We start from the raw sequence: 21,357 nt of genomic DNA, 5'->3' as shown, positions 1-21,357 counted from the left end.
CAAGATCAATACTGTGATAGTTCAAATAATATTCATTAAATGATAAAGAGGTTGGAAGATAAAACCAAAATCTAGTGGTATTTTTTTTGTTTTAATCTGTTCTTATAATTGAAGTAAAAGTACACATTTTCAATGACATTCTGTTTTTGTAACATTAATTAGAAGGTTCTTGCTCTGACTTGGTCTTAATACTGCTTGGAAGGGTTTGATACTTTATCAAATAAAACTTCAGGTCGACGGCAGCCAGATAACATGTATTAACTGGTTTCTTTGACGGATTCTCTTGGGCTATCCTGGCTAATTGCCTTAGAGCCACAATTTCCTTGTGCACTTGACAGACCCTATGGTTAAAAACTGATTTTTTTTTTATATGGGAAGTTTAAAAAACAAAACCTCATTAAAAAAAAGTTTCATTTAACATGCCAGGACAACAAAATAACCTCATTTCTGCAAAAGCGGAATTTTCTGTCCCACAAAATGAATGAAGTTAGAATGAGTTCACTTTTTACTCTTGAATACCTATGACCTAATCCCTGAAATATGTTTTGTGTATGAAACAGCATCCATCATACATTACATAAACACAAATACCACACTTGCACCACATCTGTTTGTTAGGCGACTGCTGTCTGACTACTACATTTGCAAACATACTGCAGCAACCACCTGCCATAACACTGTCAATATGATGTAGGGCTGGCATGGGCAGCCCAGGAACAGGCAGAAAGTTTAAATTGTTCTGGATACATGACCCGATGATTACCACCTGCAGGTCCTTCAAGGAAGATGATCGTGAAAAAATTCTACAAAGTGTCTATAACATTGAGACCTGGTGCCGGCAGGCCGGGGGAGATGGACAAAGCCATGCTCTTCAGACCAGTTGGCAAGACACATCTGGCACAATGCATCATGGGATGGACCTGGTCAGCAAGCCACCATTTCCATGTATTGTTTTTCTGTTACATCAGTCCATGACAACAGAAGAATTACAGAATCCCCAGACCTGAACAGCTGGAATGAACGCTGCCACATGGCCTTTTAAGGGGAGTATTCTGAAAATAATATTGAATATATTGTAATATTCTGTTATTATCTATTGTAAGTAATATATCAGTGGTTGTTTCCTTTGTATTAAGCTTTGCTCAGTTTATAAGTGTTTGGGAGCCCACAAGTGGTAAAACATTGAAAGCACACACTCATTCACAATACAACAGTACTGTAGTATCAATTATCAGCAATAACCATGTTTGGTACTATTACATGTCGGCATGATAAATAAAGATATTTACCTGGATGGTAAAGTGCAACCAGAATCATGTCATTTCCATTTCTACTATTTTCAAACATATGTATCTTTTTTTTTTTTTTTTTATTTCCAAGGAACATGTTTCGCTTTCCAAGGTACAGTTTTCAGAGTAAACTCGCTCACTTTGCCAAACTGCTGTTTCTAAAAAAAAATGTATAGAAAAAATAAACTGAGGTAGAAAAGACCTTTGGAGGAAAACCAGAAATAGCACTTGTTGAATGTTTGTAATGAATAGTAAGGGGAGGAAAACGTGGTACTTGGATAGAACAGCCACTGCATCATTACTGCAAGTCTCAATAAACAGCTCATCAGGAATTTACAACCATAGTAAGATTCTGTAAACATATATAATAACCGTATTTCTTCTTCCATGCCATTTTGAATCATATTAAAAGATTAAAGTTAATATTATTTAAAGCTATGTACACAGAATTCAACCAATTTGATGCAATCTTGATTTTATGGAAGGTCCTACCAAATTTACTAGAGGTGTGCTGATAATTGTCTTTAAGAAGCATTTATCGGCCGGTATTAAATAAATCAACGTGTGGATTTCAAAACAAGAAAAGGTGTCCTTCCCTCACCTTTACAATTGAGTACCAATCAATGGCAATTAACTTCCTCTGTGTTTTAAAAGCCTATTGTTGATATTGTTACTGTCGTATTAAGGCCATAAACTGGCAATTAACTTCAAGGCTGTAAACTGACACTCAATGAGGAAGTTAATTGCGATTACGTGAAAATGTGACATGCATGCATCACCAGGACAATGTAAACATTTTTTTTTCATTTGACGCAGTAATGATAATAGTTTCCTATTAGATGTTTAAGTTATTATCATTATTATTATTTTAATTTGGAAAACGTAGAAATTAAAAAAATATAAGCTAACACTTAGATGAAACTAAGTCAAGTAGACCAAACCTTTTTTGTCTAGTGCAATGCGAAGAACATTGATGAAGGCAACTGTCGAAATGCTTGTCTACTTGACATAGTGACCCTGAGCAAGTCACTTAACCTCCTTGTGCTCTGTCTTTTGGGTGAGACGTAATTGTAAGTGACTCTGCAGCTGATGCATAGTTCACACACCCTAGTCTCTGTAAGTCGCCTTGGATAAAGACGTCTCCTAAATAAACAAATAATAATAATAATAAAAGTAGTACTTCAGCTGGACAAAGCTTGATGCTGCGGTCCAGGAGCCACGAGTATTCAGACTGGCCACTGTTAAGATAATTAAAATAGACCAATGTCAACCAACATCCATCCTGAACCGATTTATAATAAAGAAACACTTGCTGATATCTCTCAAGCATTGTTGCCAGATCCTCCCCCACAAAAACCTCTAGATGAATGCAAGAAAACCTTTAGAACTGCCCCTAATACCTCTAAGGAAAAAATATTTAGTATGAAGGCTCAAGTTCCTGTTTTTCTAATTGTAAACACAAACAATTAGGCTGGTGAAATGTTCAATATATACTGAATTTATTAAGAGACCGTTTGTGCAAGTAGCACTGAAATCCAACTTTAAATACTGTACTATCAAGAGCACATCATATTAAGTCCTATTACAGTAGATTCTTGTTAATTGCATAGCCCAGGTGCCAATGTAACAGTTTTATGCAATTACCAGCATATGCAATTATCAGTAACATATACAGTGTAATACATTTAACTGTTTACCTGATAACTGCATACAATTGTGAAGTGCATTTCTTTTGAAAATGTATTTTCCTTATTCTGGTTAAATGCATAAAACTGTTAGGCACACGGGATATGCATTTCACAGGAATCTGCTGCATGTACATTTTCATAGGAAATGTGCTTCACTTTTTTTTTTTTTAATGTTAACAGGAATATGCAATTATCATGTATGCAATTCATTGGAATGCACTGAACTTGTATAATTCTTTAAAGTTAAAATTATATTGGCACACCATGGCTACATTATATAAAAAAAACCAAACAAACAACTGTAAATATAGTTTTATTCTTCATTTTCCAGTATATACAGTATATTCACTGACTGGCACAACACTTAAACAATGCTCTTACAACTAAATACATTTTATTTGCAACAAGTAAGAGGCCCCCCCACCTGTGCCTTTCACTCAAATTCTATGCAGCACAGACTCTGTGTGCCTAGTGGCATGATGTCACAGCGCATCCGCCATTTTAGTAAGGAAGGACTTGCACATTATGAATACATCTTAGGGTACAAACACTTTAGAAAATTCTGTAAAATTAAAAGTGTACTTTTAAAAAGAGCTCTGCCCATTTCTTACCTCCAGATTGCCCTGAGCAGAAAGGTAAAACCTGTAGATCTGGAGGGAAAATGTCTGATCTGGCAACACTACCTCAAGCTTTAACGTGCAAGCTGTGACCTTATCAAGGTGGCAGAACCACTGAGACGCTACTATTTTAGCATTTGAAACGGTCACTTTCCGGAAGCTTATGGAAAGGATTGTGGGAGGCAAAGTTTTTACTAAAACCCAGACTGTATTACTCACCTACTTCAGGCCTCTGAGGGAAAACAACAATTCCCAGGATGCAGCACTACTTTTTATTACGCAAGCGGAAGAAGAAAATTAAAATATTTATTTTACTTTTAGTTTTGACAATAGTTTAAATAATAAAAATATTTTAATAACATACTTTACCTTTTATGTTTGGTAAAACCCTTTGTCTACGTTTTTCTTTTTGTTAAGGTGTCATTCCAAAGGAAATCGTTACATATTTTCACGGTTTTGACAGGCATCTTAATCAATGCCATTCGCTATCATTCGTAAACAAACGACAGATTGAGAGGCCGAGGCGGGAGTGTGGCATAAACTCATAGGTAAGACATTCACGTTTTAAAATTCATTTAAGAGTGCCATGAGTAGTTTATTGCATAAATGAAACGTATGTGTAGGATTGGGATTATTGCTGATTATAATCCTGCACAAATAAATAGCAAGGAATGCCGTGCAGTCATGGATACGAATATATATATATTTCAATATAATTATCAAACCTAGCATACTAACACAGCCTATGAAACCGAGTAAATCACATCCTCTGTAGATTATTTTGAAACGTGTTCGATATGTTTGCACGTTTTCTGTACCATACGCATTACTAGTAAGACTACTACTAGTTAGATAGCCAGACAACGTTTATAATGTACTTTACTTCAGCGCCCTCTGCTAGCCAAATGCCCTTGTGTACACGGTAATAATAATAATAAAAATAATAATTGTTGTTTTGCATTCCACGCACATGTCATTTGTGTAAGCAAGCTCAGGTGTGAGGGATTGGTTATAAAATATTTCTGATTATGTTAACTCAGTCAAATCACAGTTTGTGAAGTGCGAGTCCCGTATGTTGTTTTTTTTTACCCTAATTTGCCATTCAGCATTGTACTCCAACAGGGTGACATATTCTGGTTTTATCCCCCTTTTTTTTCCTCTCCCTGCATTTTATTTGTAAATATAAACCGTGTACTAGGTTTGGTGCTCTCTATAACAATAACCTCAAGGTGAAGGTTGTTTTATAGTTTATTGTCAATATTACAGATAGGGGTAGAGTTGATAGATCAACAGAAAGCTAAAACTAGAAGTGACTGTACCCCCCGTACCCCCCCATTTTTACATACTTTATTTTGCCTTAAGGTTTTTGATATTTTTGATATTGGGGGTAATTAAGGTCAGGGTGAGGTTCAAAAGTTACACTGTCACAGATACAACTGAACAGTACATTTTGGTCACTAGGTGTTTATTTTGCTAATGCAGTAAGAAGTGACATAGCCCCTTCTCACACACACTTTGAAAGAATGGCGATTTGTTTCAGTTGCTGCGGAAACAACTGATTTACGGAATGTGCTTTTCATTTCCAGGTCGTCTGGCCAAATTCCTGAACAGCCTAAACTTGTACTGTGACCGGGGAAGGAGAACTAGAAATCACAGTGGTGTTTCTATTTGAAACGTTTGACGCTTACAAACTACAGAAAATGCCATATAGTGAGTGAAGGGTCTGGTACCTTTTGTAAAAAGAGAAGAGACTGTGTTCTGAGTGATATTTTGCATGATTGCAGAAGGACATGGGACAATGCCGCTTTCTCCAGATGTGTGTGTGTTTTATCGTGGGTGCTCTGCTTCTGCCTTGTGTGGTGCTCTGGCAGGGCACAGTAGGGGATTGTCTGGTTAAATTTCAGTTTGGTCCAGGCTTTGTAGATGTTTGTGAGTCGAGAAGGCTATTTTTATTTTGAGTTGCACAAAGTGGCAGTGTTTAATACCTGGATTCTGTACTTCTAAATATATTGTAGCTTTTAGGGCATTCACTAGTACTGGTAGATGCAGCTGGCTCAACACTCACTAAAACAACTACAATGTTTCTCTCTCCATGGGGATAATAATACAAATTGGGGGCCCTACTTTTGCATTGCATTTAGCAGCCAAAAAGGTGATTTTTTTTTTTTTTTTGTAAAATACAAATCGGATGCTGTGTTATGTTTTATTGTTTGAATCCAGTCACTGTCTGAGAGTGGGGAAACTTGCTAAAACGGGGCCAGCACATTTAAGAGCTTGGTGGCCCTCTACTTTCCTGTTGCTAAATTTAAGAAGCCCTCATTTATAAATGTCAGGTGTCAGGTTAAGGCTTGTCCTGTGCAATGTGGTTCTCCATTGCATGGTGTATGTGCTCAAAATAGAACAGTAGTCTATGTGGAATACCCAGTGCCAAAGTTTATTTAAGTGTAAAGAAAGGTTTCAAAATCAAAGCGGATCAAAATAAATACATTACAGAGTATGCCTGTAGTATTATATTGTGGTTTAAATATATATATATTTGTTTTAACATTTGCCTTTCTTTATAGGGTATAGATTTAGTTTGTATTTTCTTAAATATTCTCTAAAGTCCAGTTGGTCCTAGTCTAAATACATGTATTTCATGTATAATTTAGAATACTGTAAAGCCATAACATTATTTGGCGAGTCACACCCATAAAACCTATTTTGATCCAGAAATTTTGGCGACCTGTTGCAATATATGAAGTACGTATTGTTAATGGAATTTTTCGTGCCAAAAATGTTTGCAGTTTTTTTCATACGTGAAAAATGCATAATAAAAGGCTTGCAAATATTTATGGATTTACAGTATTGTGTAATATATATATATATATATATATATATATATATATATTGCCATGAACTGTGTGTTCAGCAGAGCACTTACTGCAAGTCAGTGAAGTGCATCCATTCGTACACTGTTTTACTATATGCTGTATGTCCGTGACATACTGTCACAACAGGTAATTTACAAGTGTCAATCAGCCAATTTACAAGTAATTTACAAGTGTCAATCAGCCAATTTACAAGTAATTTACAAGTGTCAATCAGCCAATTTACAAGTAATTTACAAGTGTCAATCAGCCAATAGATACTCAGTGAAGCCCTCTTTCTCATGTATAAATTAATGCGCACTGAAACAACTCACAGTTGATTCTTTATTTGGTTTTTATTTAGGTACGTCACATTTCGATTTCAGAAGGACACGGGGGGGGGGGGGGGGGCGGGCATACTATAGTCTGAATTGTATTAAATTGTAAGGTTTTTGATTTGAAGTCAGTGAATGTAAGCACTGAGGATCCACGTTTTATTGTCCACAAACCTTGTATAGCATGGAGACTGTTTGGCCAACGTGGATACAATGCAGCCTGTGCATACCAAGTGTTCTTGTGTTGAGCTGAGAGGACAGTTTGAAGAGCCTTAATAAACGGGACCTATTTTTAAATCGGTGCTTGAAAGGAAAGAAGAGGGAGAATGAAGAGTTGTAAATGAAGCAAGTGCTCAGTGAAAGTTTCACAGAGGAATACAATCTATTTTTAAGCTAATTAAGTTTAAAATGATCAAGCAACTACTTTTCATAATTTCTATCCCTTTCTGCAACACAGATGTTTATTGCTGTTAAGGTAGTCTTATTCCTACTTGCTTCACAGTACCGCCCCTTGAAGGTGTTAGTGTTAGAGAACACCCTGCATTGTTTGCAAGAAACATATACCTTTGTGTTGTCCATATTGCAGCAAAATATTTTTCAACATAATGCTGATTGTTTAGCTATGTATTTACAAGTAATGGGTCTTCAATCAACTGAGTAATGCATTTCTCATTTTGGGAGCGTTCAACAGCAGCAAAAGGATTGCTCTTGTAAATGCTGCACCGTATTCTGGTCATGCTCCGTCCTCTTGAAATCAGTCGCATATTTTGTGAACATAAAACATGATCCGAGCAACACAGGATACAGCAAAGCAAACAAGGTTGTGTAACATATTAAAAAATATGCTTCAGTTTGGCCTGTTGACAAGTGGGAGGTGGAGCTTAATGAAATTAGAAATAAACTAGGTTTGGAACTGTAACACTTTTTCCACATGGAGAAAACTTTGTGCTCGAGCAAAAACAGTACAATTGTCCCAGAGTGTCACAGTGAATTAGTTTACTTTTCTCTTTCAGGAACAACGATGACTTTGTTATGATAAAGACAGGATGATGATGGAGTGATGGTTTAAAGAGGCTGTGTTCTCTTTGGAGACGCTTGCGAAGGGAATGTTACGGTGGACGGTGCACCTGGAAGGAGGGCCGCGGAGGGTGAATCATGCTGCTGTTGCCGTCGGGCACAAGGTCTACTCCTTTGGGGGCTACTGTTCAGGAGAGGACTATGAAACTCTGCGCCAGATCGACATTCATGTGTTTAACGCTGGTAGGGTGGAACTTCTATCAAGGGATATGTACAGCCCAGTGTTTTTGGTACAAAGAAGCAGTGGTTTTAAGGGTGGTGGTTTTGAAAATCTCCACTTCCCTATTTAAAGTAAAAAGATGATAGTAAGAGACCAGTGATAACATCAATATTTTATGAATGAAATAAACTTATTTGAGATCCACTTTCTAAGACGGTTGTTGCTGTAAAAAAAAAAAAAAAACCCTCAGAATGGGCCTGATTTATAAAGCTTCAGAGAAGTGAATCATTTGTGTTTTGTTTTAGTTTTTTTTTCCTGTGTTTTCTCTTCAGTATCTCTTCGCTGGACGAAGTTGCCTCCTGTACGAACCTGTGGAAGGGAACATGCCAGGGAAGTGCCATACATGAGATACGGACACACAGCAGTACTGGTGGACGATACTATTTACGTCTGGGGAGGGAGGAATGACACTGAGGGTGCCTGCAATGTGCTCTATGCTTTTGAAGTCAGTAAGTAGGATTTTCAGCTTCCTCTCAGTACAGAGCAGTGCTACACATTAAAGCAGAGTTTACTTTAGAAATATAAGTGTACTGGTTTTCAGCTATTCGAGTCAGAAGTGAAATAGCATCTTCCTTAAGCCTGCGCTGTATAAGAAAAGACTTTATAATCTTAGACATTTAATATTCTACTACTATGTCTTGGTAACTTTTTGTGGTATTGAATTCTTTCAAACATGCTTTATCCACTTAAGGTGACAGACTTAAAAATGCCCCTGTTTTGATCTCTGTGTTTTTTCTACTGCTGCATAATATAACGCATTGTTCTGTCCTATCTCAGGAAACAGTGTACAGATATTTTATACAGCTTTTGTAAAAGGCAGGTACAGAGATACAAAATTAGACGGCAAATTAAATAATTCTATAAATCTTGCCTGTTTTGCAAGTCTTTACTGCAATCAAAACTGATTGTGTGGAACAACTTCTTCTGTTTTCTAATTGAATAGTGGTTCTTCTACAGTAACATTTTAATTATAATTTCAGTTGCGCTCAGAGAGCCTCTGCATCCCACTAAAATGAACTGCTGAGCTTGCATCAGATGTATGCAGAATCTTCATAAGCAACCTTTGCATATTTGTTTTTTGGTTTCCTGTTTGTCTGGATTTAAAGGGGCAGTGTCATTCATATTGTATTTCTTAGCTGAATTCTACTCCTGATTAACTGTACCATTTTTTTTATATATATATCTTGGTGTAAACCCATGCACTGCCATTGTGCTTCTCTTGCCCAGAATCCTATTGGAAAATGATGTTTCAGTGTGGTCAAGAGTTCTCCTCTAAACCAAACCAGGACCAACCACCTGCCGAATTGAAGAAAGGGATATTAAACTAGAACTAAATGAACCAGGTTGAACTCTATTTCAGTGCCTGTGCAGTTGTGAGATGTGGAAACAGAGGATGTTCGCAAGGGATAAAATGGCCTCTTTGCAGCATTGGATATCCACAGTTACAGTGAGAACATTTATGAGAAGGGAACTCAGTTAGATGAAACAAGGTTTTTTGATCACAGTTCAAGTGCCCACACAGGTTTTAGGAAGGAAAGCAAAATGTTGCTGCTGACTTTTCAATGTAGGCTGGTTTCTATCGCACTGCAATGTCATTTTTGCATGCAACATGAGAGCCCAGCTGAACGACATGCTGGGGACCTGCAGTATACCACTCGGAAAATGTGTACAGCTATAACAAGTAAAGGCAAGCAAATGTTTCAGATATGCGTTTGTTATCGCTAATTAAAATATGTTGTACAACTATGAGACTTCCCTTTTAAGGAACCTCGATATTGCACTCTGGGTTCCAGATCAGCCTGCAGACGGACCAATGCAACTTTATATAAAGTAGCTACTTAGTAGGGAGGAAAGGGCTAAGGCCAATTCGGATGTCATCATTTATCAAATTACTTTTAGTCATTGAGACACAGACTCCTTACAAAATGCAAGTCTATTTATTTAACTTATTTTATTTTCTCCATTTAAGACAATCACAGATGGTTCACTCCAAAAATCACTGGGACAGTTCCGGGAGCAAGAGATGGCCATTCAGCTTGTGTCCTGGGAAAGTGCATGTACATCTTTGGAGGATACGAGCAACTTGTAGGTAGATTTTTAAAACCTTTTAATTAAGTACACGTTGTTTTATTGTATTACTGGTAGATTCAGAGAGGATGTGGGTGACATAATAAAGTTCTTTGTGCATGTTTTGTAAAGAATTGTACATTTTTGTAAATGTTAATTCATGTCTGTACCTTTTTTTTAAATAGGATTTGCAGTACAGCTAAGTCAAGCTGTTCAGGGAGCTTTTATTTTATGAAAAGCATTCCTTTTTCTTTTTTTTCTTTTTTTTTTTTTAAATAATGAACTATTTCTTTTCCAATTGTAGGGAGACTGTTTTTCCAATGATATCCATAAGCTGGATACTACAACAATGGCATGGTCATTTATCAATGCCAGGGTAAGTGGTGTAGTGTTATTTCCACCATGTGCTTTGTGCTGGAAATGAAGAAAACATACAATAATTACAAATGATCATGTAGGGATCACATTCTCTAACAGTGGGGGGGGGGGGGGGGGGGGCTGACATTCTTAGGATGTCAGCCCCCCAAAACTACATTTGTAATTCATTCTATACCCTAAGGCTTGGTAATTTGCGTCCCCTGGAAGGCTAAATAGCATTCCTTTTGTACTTAAATACAAGACAAGCATCTTCCTTTGCCAAAATAATCCCTGGATTTGAATCCAATTGAGCATTTGTGGGATAAACTGGAGTAAACCATTCATAGCTGCAATCCTCAGCCTACCTCCTTGACCTACTTACAGATCAGCACAGTCCTGCAAGACACATTGTTTCAGGTGTCTTGCAGGGGTCCTGATGCAGTAGCCAGTGAGTTTAAAAAAATAATAATAACTTCTCATAATATGTAGAAGTGTATTGTAACTGCTTATTGTATCTCACTGCTGGATATGTATTATTTTATTTAATATAAAAAACTGAACTACAGTATGCTTCCCTTTATCTGTTGGTACCTAAGCTCACCATATGAGTAGCTTTGTATTTTAAAAAAGAAACATAGTAAGTGTGCTCCCTTCTAAAATTGACACCGCTTATGTTCTTTAAATCTCTAGTACTGTGTTGCCATAATAGGTCGCAGAAACAAGTCTGTTTTTTTTAGGGTACGTTATTATATCACCCAGCAGGTGGCAGTGTTGTTTAATAAACCATAGTACTGTACTTGTCTGTTGGAGGTTTTGGCTGACATTTTGTACGTGTTTTTAAAGTGTGAACAAAAATTTGGTTATTTATAAAAAACTAAAAAGTACTGTTCACAAACCACGCTGGGAATTACAGGTCAGTGTTAGATTCTGAGTAAACTCTTAAACGCTTACATTTCCGAGTGACTTTCCAGTTAGTATTAAGATCTGATCGGACACTTTAATGCAGGGCTTCTCAAACTCGGTCCTGGGGACCCCCTGTATCTTCTGGTTTTCATTCCAACCGAGCTCTCAAATACTTAACTAGACCCTTAATTGAACTAATAATTTGCTTAATTAGACATTTGTATTTGTTTTCAACTCTCGAACAGCTGCACTTCAAGTTACTTATCAAATGTTATAGCTAACTTGAAATATGCAACTGGACCGAGTTTGAGAAGCCCTGCGTTAATGTAATGTATCTGGTTAAATTGTCGTGGGGCCAGAAAATGTGAACATCAATATTCGCTAAAATATTCACCTAGTAAAAGCTACGGAGCGCAGGGGTAGTCATGGTAATTCAGTTCACTTTTTTCCCCATTTTTGAGTTGTGTTTAAAATGGATAATTCAGATAAGTACAGCACCCAAGGCAACAAGAGATGAAAATATGTGTTGAAGCTTTTTTTTTTTTTTTTTTTTTAATTTAAAAAAAAAAAAAAGTTTTTTATTACTTGCTTAGCTGTCCTCAAGGTAAATCTTTTACAACTGCACAATAACAAACTGCCCCAAGGGGTCCTCATTGAGTTGTCAGAGGTCTGTACTGGTCATTCAATCAAGAAGAGCAGGAGCCCTCTGAGGTGCTACATGGCAGTTAGTCAGTAATAATGAAATGTAAGTGATGATAAAGGGTATTGGTAAAACTTTAGGCCAGTCTTGGTCTCCACAGCTTACAGTGCCTTTCATCTAAATCATTATTACTGCTACCGTCGTTACTTCATGTTTTGTTTGAATATTGCCTGAGAACACTGCTTATTCTATGTTTACAGGGTACCCCAGCTCGCTGGAGGGATTTCCACTCTGCTACAATGATCGGCAGTAAAATGTTTGTGTTTGGCGGCAGGGCCGATCGGTTCGGACCCTTCCATTCCAATAATGAAATATACTGCAATAAAATGAAAGTGTTTGATACGGAAACCACCTGCTGGTTAGATTCTCCAGCCACTCCAATCCTTCCAGAGGGGAGGCGCAGTCATTCAGCTTGTGAGTACCAGGGATTTCCTTCGGGGCTCATTGGAAATTTGCACTTTAATGTTGTATAATGTATACTGCTATATATTGCTGTGTGAACTCATACTTTGCCAGATGTTCATTTCTTCTGGAACAATTTGACAATTTGTATGCCATCTTTGTTTTAAAGTAATTTTTAAATTTTATATCGGTTAATCAGACCCTTTGAATTTAACAGTCAAAGCACTATTCTTGTATTTTCAGGAGAATCTGAGCAGTATACGTTAATTGTATTGAAAATCTGCGTTTTCAACCATAATGTCTGCATTTTTACATATTAATTTTCCAGTCTAACTATTTTAGATTAACGAAGTTAACATGCAAAAAAGTACACAGTACAAATAACGGTACCGGTAGTAGAAATAGACAAACGATTTCTTTTGAAACCCCCCCCCCCCCTGTTCACGATGTAAAAATCAGTGTTGTAGAACAGGTACCAATGTCTCTGCGGGTAGCTGTCAACATCATAACTACTCACAGTTTTGCTGTTTAAAAGTAATATCATTTTTCTTTTAGCACCCAAGTTAAAAAATCCAAATCAGAGTCTTAATAATTCTCAGGAGCTTCCATTGAAAACGACAGCATGTGCTGGTCTGCCCTCTGTTCCGACAGCTAAAACCCTGTTCTGCTGGTACACTACATGGGACCTCTGCAGATTTTTTATTTTTTTTTTAAAGAGGATGCAGGGAGCAGTGGAACCATTTTTACACGTTGCATTGCATAAAACTACTTTGTAATATAAATAAAATTTGGATAGGGATGAAAAAGGGAAATGTCTTACATCTGCGTTTTAGAAACGCTCTGCTGTTATTGTTTTGTGTTTTATTAAAATGTCCTGCGTAGTTTTTCTCTTGATTGGTTGTTACTCTGACTGGTTATGGATTTAAACAACTTTTTATTTTGCTTTGACCCCCAACTGGTACAAATCAACACAAATAAGGTCAAAAACAATAATTTAATGTATTTAATTATTATTATTATTTATTTCTTAGCAGACGCCCTTATCCAGGGCGACTTACAATTATTACAACATATCACATTATACATTATTTCACATTTTACAGATATCACATTATTTTTACATACAATTACCCATTTATACAGTTGGGTTATTACTGGAGCAATCTAGGTAAAGTACCTTGCTCAAGGGTACAACAGCAGTGTCCCCCACTGGGGATTGAACCCACAACCCTCCAGTCAAGAGTCCAGAGTCCAGAGCCCTAACCCCTTCTCCACACTGCTGCTAAACTGATGTAATCAATTTAATATGCCTAATAGTTTTTAAAGCATTACTTGCAATTTTACACAGTAATCCACAGCTCCACGTGTATTACTGCTTTTTTTACCTTTTCATAACATCGATGAATTGATGCATCAGCTTTTTTGGAGAACGATATATCGATAGTGAAAAATTAGGCATCGCCCCCAGCCTTAGTTACGGTAGAGCTCAGAGAGAGCTAGGTTTTTGTTTGCCCTATTGCTGTGTTTTGGACTTCGAATAAAAGAACAGTTATTCACTGCATATTACGTGTCAGAAGGCTGCCTACAACCCGGAATCCCCTGAAATTACATGACTGCGTGAGGATAGCAGCCTAGCCACACTACCAAAAGGGGGCGCTATCTTACACCTTTTTTTTGTATGTTATGTTAATGATAATATGCAGGATATGGTAACATAGCAACACTTTTTTTTTAATTGAGAGTGCAAATAAGTGACCTTTTCATGTGTAGAAAACCAAACTGCACCTTATTTTACATGACGGTATTTCTGAATGCTTCTTGTGCCAACAAAATGTGGAGCCTAATTCTTTGTAAAGTAGAACCTAAAATGTGCAATATTCCCAATGATTTAATGTTTGTGAGTACTGTATTCATAAAAGGCATATCCATTAAAGCTGAGTAATAATAGGAAAACAACAAATTAGCCAGTCCTATTAAACTGGTAGAAATCCCAGGATGTGATGCTCATGTTATTTACAGGAACCCTGTTTCAGAGGGTCTGTTTTATTCAGTTTAGTTCGTAGGTGTGGCATTCACAAATTTGATTTTCAGCTGTATTATAATTTTATTGCCTCTAGACCTAAACCGTCAATGATTTATGTAACGCCCCAAGAGACATGTTTATTATTCTTCTTGGTGACCCCAAAATACTTTTGACCCCACATGAAGAGGCACTTCAGTATGAACAAGTTTTTCTTCATCATTTCATTTCAGTTCACATCGCAACAGATATTAAGTTAGGGAGTATTTTAAAGGAAAGGTTGTAAACATGCCATTGAGTTAGTTACAGTCACAAATTATAAGAAACGGTTCTATCAGTCATTTTCAGTTATTATTATTATTATTATTATTATTATTATTTTTTTTTTTTTAAGTAATGGGTATTGTACTTTTTGCAACATTGGTAACCTCGGCTGTACTTTTTTTTTGTCTTTCAGTTTCCTACAGTGGTGAATTGTATATATTTGGTGGATACAATGCACGACTTGACAGACACTTCAGTGATCTCTGGCAATTTAATCCAGGTATTTCATGTTTTAATAAATCTGTTAATTTACTGTGGAGTGTTAATCATCCTGTATAGAACTGTAGTGTGTGTGTGTGTGTGTGTGTGTGTGGATAGATAGATAGATAGATATATAGATATATATAATGTGTGTGTGTGTGTAGATCTATATATATATATATATATATAATGTGTGTGTGTGTATAGAATGTATATAGTAAAGCAGGAATAGGGTCAAAATTGATGAGCTTCTTATGAATATCTTTATTATAAATATTTCATAATTATTTGATTCCTTAGAATACATTAAATGCCCCACAAGGTTGTACATGGCTAAACTGAGAAATTCACAGATTATGTATTAATAGGGAGCCTTATGTTACCTGAATGGAATAATTGCCAGTATTTGACAGCAAGTTGACCTCTCCATAGTAAATGTATGACATTGGACATCTGTAGCCAGTAGATGCAGGTGTAAGCACCCAGCATCTTATGTGTCTTTTACATCTGGGAAGGATGAAGTGCTTCTGTTGTCATAGAAACCGAATGAAAATGGTGCTCACATTGAACTGTGGAACAGCAAGGGGATCGTGGTCCTTTCCATATTTGGAATGTGTGCAACAGTAGCAAAAAACAACAAAGAAAAAAGGGTTTTTGTAACTGAAGTTCAGTTAAAAATTCCTTTTCGTTAACAAATTCAATCTAATGTGTCCTGTTTTTTTTTTTTTTTGGGGGGTAGATACTTAAAATAACAGAGGATGGAAATGAAACATTGAGAGTTAAGAACATATTATATAAGACATAACAGCCTTATATAACCAAATGATTTATTGTCTGACTAGATAAATAGTAAATCAAAACGCCTATAAAGGGCTGAAGCTGTCACTGTTGCAGTGCTTCAAATATTAAAATAGATTACAACCAAGAAAAAAAAAGCTTCATTGTTTGTGACCTATTTAGGAGTAAGATTGTGCCTGAAGAAGTGCTATTGAAATGTTACAAGCATATATTGAATATAGTGGAATACATTGACAAGGGAGTAATAGTATTTAGAAACCTGTCCTGTTTCCTTTTTCCTCTTATTGACAGTAATGTCCCTAAACGTTCTATATTACCATAGGTAAGATGTAGCCTGCTTACTGCATTGCAGTAGGTTTTCCTTCCAACGCTACAAAGATATATTTTTTACTTGTGCTCTATGACATATTCTCAGGCACCTATGCAACTTTGCATATAACAAATACTACACCCCCTGAGAATCATTTTGTGAATTGCAGAGAGTTTCACCTGGAAGAAGATAGAGCCCAAAGGGAAAGGTCCATGTCCACGCAGGAGACAGTGCTGCTGTATGGTTGGAGAAAAGATTATACTTTTTGGAGGCACCAGGTAAGTGCCTGTTCATCTTTAGACTTACTGTAAAGTTCTGATATACTGTACAGTAAAACCTGCATTAAATCGAAATTATAGCACCGCTATAGCCGTGCTAGTGTTTATAGAGAAATGTTTTACAGTGGCACTGTTGCATCTATAGCAGCGCTATAATGCATTTATTTAATTCAGGCTTAAATATGAAAATTGTTATTTAACCAATTCTAATAGTTGGTGTCTGTTTAGATCATTAACAGGACTATGTATGTTATGTATGTATGTATGTAAGTAAATAAATAAATTCTGTATACATTCATTACTGATACAACATTTTTATGTATTGACATGGCTTTATCAAATATGATGAAGTCCCATCAGAGGGACAAGAGGTTGGCAGTCCAACAACTTCCACGATTATTGCAAGTGAGTTGTGTGCTTTTTCTATCCCAGTCTTGGAAGTAGTGATTCTTTTTACTTGGAAGTATTTGGATATCAACAGTATAGATAGAATCAAAGCCCACTGTTTCAGTTACTTTCATTTTCTTTTTTCTTTTTGGGTGATTTTTAAAATAAAATATTTATTCTATTCCTTGTTTGAAGAACAAGTTTTATAATACAGGCCGTTGGATATCAACTCTTTTCACATGTTTTCTTATCAAGGATGGAAATCGGACTGAATTCATTCTAGATTCTCCTGTTATCTTAATTAACCAACATGTTAAGGTAACTTAGGCATGTCTAATTGAGATTATAGTAAAGCCTAGAAAGGCTCACACTAAGCAGGGCTTCTCAAACCCGGTCCCGGGGACCCCCTGTGGCTGCTGGTTTTCATTCCAACCGAGCTCTCAATTACTTAACTAGTTCCTTAATTGAACTGATCATTTGCTTAATTAGACCTTTTTATTTGTTTTCAGCTCTAAACAGTTGCATATTTCAAGTTAGCTATAACATTTTATAAGTAACTTGAACTGCAGCTGTTTGAGCTGAAAACAAGTACAAATTTCTAATTAAGCAAATTATCAGTTCAATTAAGGGTCTAGTTAAGTAATTGAGAGCTGGGTTGGAATGAAAACCAGCAGCCACAGGGGGTCCCCAGGACTGAGTTTGAGAAGACCTGCACTACAGTGCAACGGTCTTATTTCCATCAATGATGTTTATAAATGTGCAAAACACCTGTTACAGTTAAATGAGCCTATTTGTTTTTATCGCTTTGATCAGCAATTGAAAATAATTGATATTCAGTACTATATCTAGTATTTGTATTATGCTTTATATTAGTCAAAGGTATGAAATGATCTCCAGCCCTTTTTGCCTTTATTAAACCTGCTGGTGATTTCCCCCCTCATTCCCTTCACTTAATACAATAGAGATACATTGAAAGAGTGAGATCCGTGTTAGAGCAGGTTTAAAAGTTGAAGGACGGCAGTAATTGATTAAATGTTCAAATACATTGTATAATTATACATACAAACTCTGGAATCTTATTTAAGGCAGAGCTGTCAGCATGGGAGGCTAATCTCATCAATTGAAACTTGCTCTGGACTGGAACTGTGTCTTCTATAGAGCAATGGCTTTCTAACATGCTGAGTTCAATGCTTATATAGCAGCGACCAATGAAAAGTCAGAACTGACAGAAATTAAACAGAATACAATGTTTGTACTGCGAACCAAAAATTAATGTCACCTGTAGGATGGAATATTTTGTAATTTAGAATGTTTTGTTCTACCAAAGGTGTGTTGACATTGGCACCTAATTGTTCTTTCACCCTTCCTGTTATCTGACTTGTAGCATTTTGTATAACTAATAATTCAAGGCTGAATCTCACTAAAACAGCCTGATTTCAGGTAGATATCAAGAAAGTTGTCTGTATTCAATGATTTGAGGTTCTGGATGAATTGCCATTTAAATACTTTTTTTTTTTTTTTTTGGCTAACTGTGATCCAAATTTCCATCCACTGTCTATGACTAGGGGTCTACTCAATCCGCGATTTCGCAGAAATCGTGAAATACAGGATTGTCCGCGAAATTAACCTTCAAAGTATTATTCAAAATAAAATGTGAATTACTAATAAAATTGTTTGTTTTAAAACTTCTCTGCGGTCACTGCGATGGAAAAGCAGGTCAGTGTGATGCAAAAACACTTTACTTTCTCCTTTTATGTGGCCATGTGATAATTAATTAATTCCAGTCACTGGCTTGCTGAATGAGTGTCTCTCTACTTTGTATGACATAACCTTACAGTACATGCAACATCAGTTTGGTTGAACTTGAAAACATATTGAAGGCGGCATTACTTAAAATAAACCGAATATGACGGGCAAATCCAAAAAATCTAAATACTTTTTAGCTCAGGAGCATGTGAAGCAGTTCCCGACAGGAACCTTGACGGTGGTAAATTGTTTTGTTCATCTTGCAATGTGACTAGATTTTTCAAGAAAACACAATCGATCGACATATTGCTTCAGAATCGCATATTAAATGTAAATCTACTGCAGAAGCTACTGCTCAAAATAAAAAGCAAGTGACGGTGACTTTGATGTGTTCAAAGAGCAACTGAAAGCTGTTCAGCAAGAAGAGAAGCAACATTCGAGCTAGTGGAGGCCTTCACTGCTGCCAACATACCTTTGGAAAAAATGGATAATCTAAAACTAAGGGAGTGCTTCAACAAACACGTAGCAAACGCTGGAAGTTTTTTTTTTTTCCGTGTGCACACAAACTTCATCAGGATTATTTACCAGTAGTAATTAAATCTGCACTGGCGGAATGCGATTCAGTTTCAGTAGTAGCTGACGACGCAACAGACACACAGGATAACTATATACTCCACATTTTATTTGTACCTGGCAGCTGGAACGACAACCACCTGGCCGTGTTTCTAACAGAGCCTGTTCAGCTTGAGTCTGTAAATTTCTCAACTGTAGCACAAGCCACAGTAAAGGCTGTTGTAAACTATGGCTTAGAATTCAACAAGGTCTCGGCATTTATCTCTGACAATGCGATGTACATGAATAAAGCTTTTTCTGATGTGCTGCATGGAATGATGCCGAATGCAATTCACCTTACCTGCAATGCACATATTCTTTCCTTGGCTAGTGATGTCTGGCGCACAAGTTTCCCTGATGTGGATATCCTGGTTTCTTCTTTAAAAAAAGCATTTAAGCATTGTCCAAGTTGTAAATTTTGATACCGGGAGTCAATTACCAATCAAAGTGACAAAGTACCTGCACGAGTGTTGCTTCCACCGGAACCAGTGATTACGAGGTGGAATTCATGGTTAAATGCAGTGAGTTACCATGCAAAGAATATACAGTACTACCAGCAATTTGTTTGTGACGAGCTTGAAATCACACCAGGCACACAGCCTTTGTTTAAACTCAGTGGTCTTTTAAAACAGTGACATTGCTCAAGTGAAATTTGTGGCTGAAAATGCAAGCAGGTTTGTGCAGCTTCTGACTTGGTTTTGAAGGTCAGAAGGTTTCTTTCCGCCAAGCATACAACAAAATGATTGGTCTGATAAGTTGTGTCGAGGATATGGCATCGCAACAACTTTCAGGCTGCCAAGCCGAAAACCGTCGCAGACAAGTGTTCCAGTCAATCGCAGCAAAGTTAAATCAGTACTACAAGTACGACCAGTTAAAGCCACCTCGATTTAAACAGCCTGCTGCCTACTTTTTAAGCACTGTTCGCATTTTGTTTTCTGTGTTTTGACACCAATCTACTTAAAGCAATACCTGGATGGCAGAAAGCATGATGGCGAACATGCTGCGTACTTGAACTATGTTTTAGGACTCGCTTTCCATGTCTCTACAAGTTGGCAAAGCGCTGCCTTACAATTCCGGTGAATTCATTGGATGCCGAATGTGCTATATCAATGTATGGTCAAGTGTTCACACACCAGAGATCGATGATGTCAGCTGCAACTGCTGGTGGATGCTGCATACTGACATTTAAGAAATGAGACGGCCTGTTTTATGGAGGTAAGTATAAATGTGTATTCCTGAGCTTTGGAGGTGATTTTGTGTGTGTGTGTATATATATATATATATATATATATATATATATATATATATATATATATATATATATATACTGAGCATTAAAAGAAACTTATCACTTATTTGGATAAAATTCACTGGATGTGATTGAAAAATGACAAACTCTGTTTTGCAAAATGATCTGTCGATCTTGGGCAGGTGTTGTGATTCTTGTATTCCGTGTTCATGGCCTGTCATTGACAGAGTGTGTCTGGTTATACCGTCTCGCCAAGTTTGAAATTGCAGACTGTGAGCACCCAACAGTACACTGCCCTAGTCCAGCCTCAAACATACCGATTGCATGAAGGCACTGCTCTCTTGACAGATGTGGCATATTGTTTTTTTTCTGTGATTTTCTTTTATTGCTTTTATTCAAGCTTGCAATTGAAATCTTCCAATCAACTGTCTCACTAATTCGGTGGTCAAGTGCATATGCTTCAGTCATAGTCAGTCAAGCGTGTCATGGTCAAGGGTGAATGATAAAAAGAAACCAAAAACATTTTAATCAATTTCTATCATTATGTTGTGTTGTAATAGTGGTACGTTTCTTTTGATGCTTGGTGTGTGTGTATGTATGTATGTATGTATGTATGTATATATGTATATGTGTGTGTGTGTGTGTGTGTGTGTGTGTGTGTGTGTGTATATATATATATATATATATATATATATATATATATATATATATATATATATATATATATAATTACACACATTGTTTTCTATATTGTATGAATAAAGCCATAAAATATTCTCAAATTTTGCTATTTATGCCGTGATAGACCCACGAAAAATGTTCAGTTTCTCCACAATTTATGTAGACCCCTAGCTATGACTGGTGTTTTCTAAATGGAGCCATGCCTGGGGTAGGTGCAATCTGAGAGCTGATGTTTGAAGTCTTGTAT

At 36.6% G+C, this 21,357-nt stretch overlaps 1 protein-coding gene across 4 annotated transcripts in view; it reads left to right on the top strand.

Moving 5' to 3' along the window:
• Positions 1-3,852: 3,852 nt before the first annotated feature.
• klhdc3 (kelch domain containing 3) overlaps positions 3,853-21,357 on the top strand; it is a 49,484-nt gene continuing 31,979 nt past the window's right edge. The window contains exons 1-10 of one of the 4 annotated variants that reach the window (XM_034018151.3): positions 3,855-4,142; positions 5,181-5,304; positions 7,792-8,038; positions 8,348-8,524; positions 10,045-10,160; positions 10,447-10,518; positions 12,303-12,516; positions 14,982-15,068; positions 16,327-16,435; positions 16,787-16,840. In XM_034018151.3, coding sequence (XP_033874042.1) covers positions 7,885-8,038; positions 8,348-8,524; positions 10,045-10,160; positions 10,447-10,518; positions 12,303-12,516; positions 14,982-15,068; positions 16,327-16,435; positions 16,787-16,840 — 983 coding nt within the window. In that variant the 5' untranslated portion in view covers positions 3,855-4,142; positions 5,181-5,304; positions 7,792-7,884. Of the gene's footprint in view, positions 4,143-5,180; positions 5,305-7,791; positions 8,039-8,347; positions 8,525-10,044; positions 10,161-10,446; positions 10,519-12,302; positions 12,517-14,981; positions 15,069-16,326; positions 16,436-16,786; positions 16,841-21,357 lie in introns of all 4 variants that reach the window. The other 3 variants (XM_034018150.3, XM_034018153.3, XM_034018152.3) reach the window with 3 other exon arrangements.

The sequence above is a fragment of the Acipenser ruthenus genome, chromosome 6 (assembly GCF_902713425.1).
Source record: "Acipenser ruthenus chromosome 6, fAciRut3.2 maternal haplotype, whole genome shotgun sequence".
NCBI classification, from domain to species: Eukaryota; Metazoa; Chordata; class Actinopteri; order Acipenseriformes; family Acipenseridae; genus Acipenser; species Acipenser ruthenus.
Note: the sequence above shows the minus strand (reverse complement) of the source record. Positions and strands in the feature narration are given on the sequence as shown.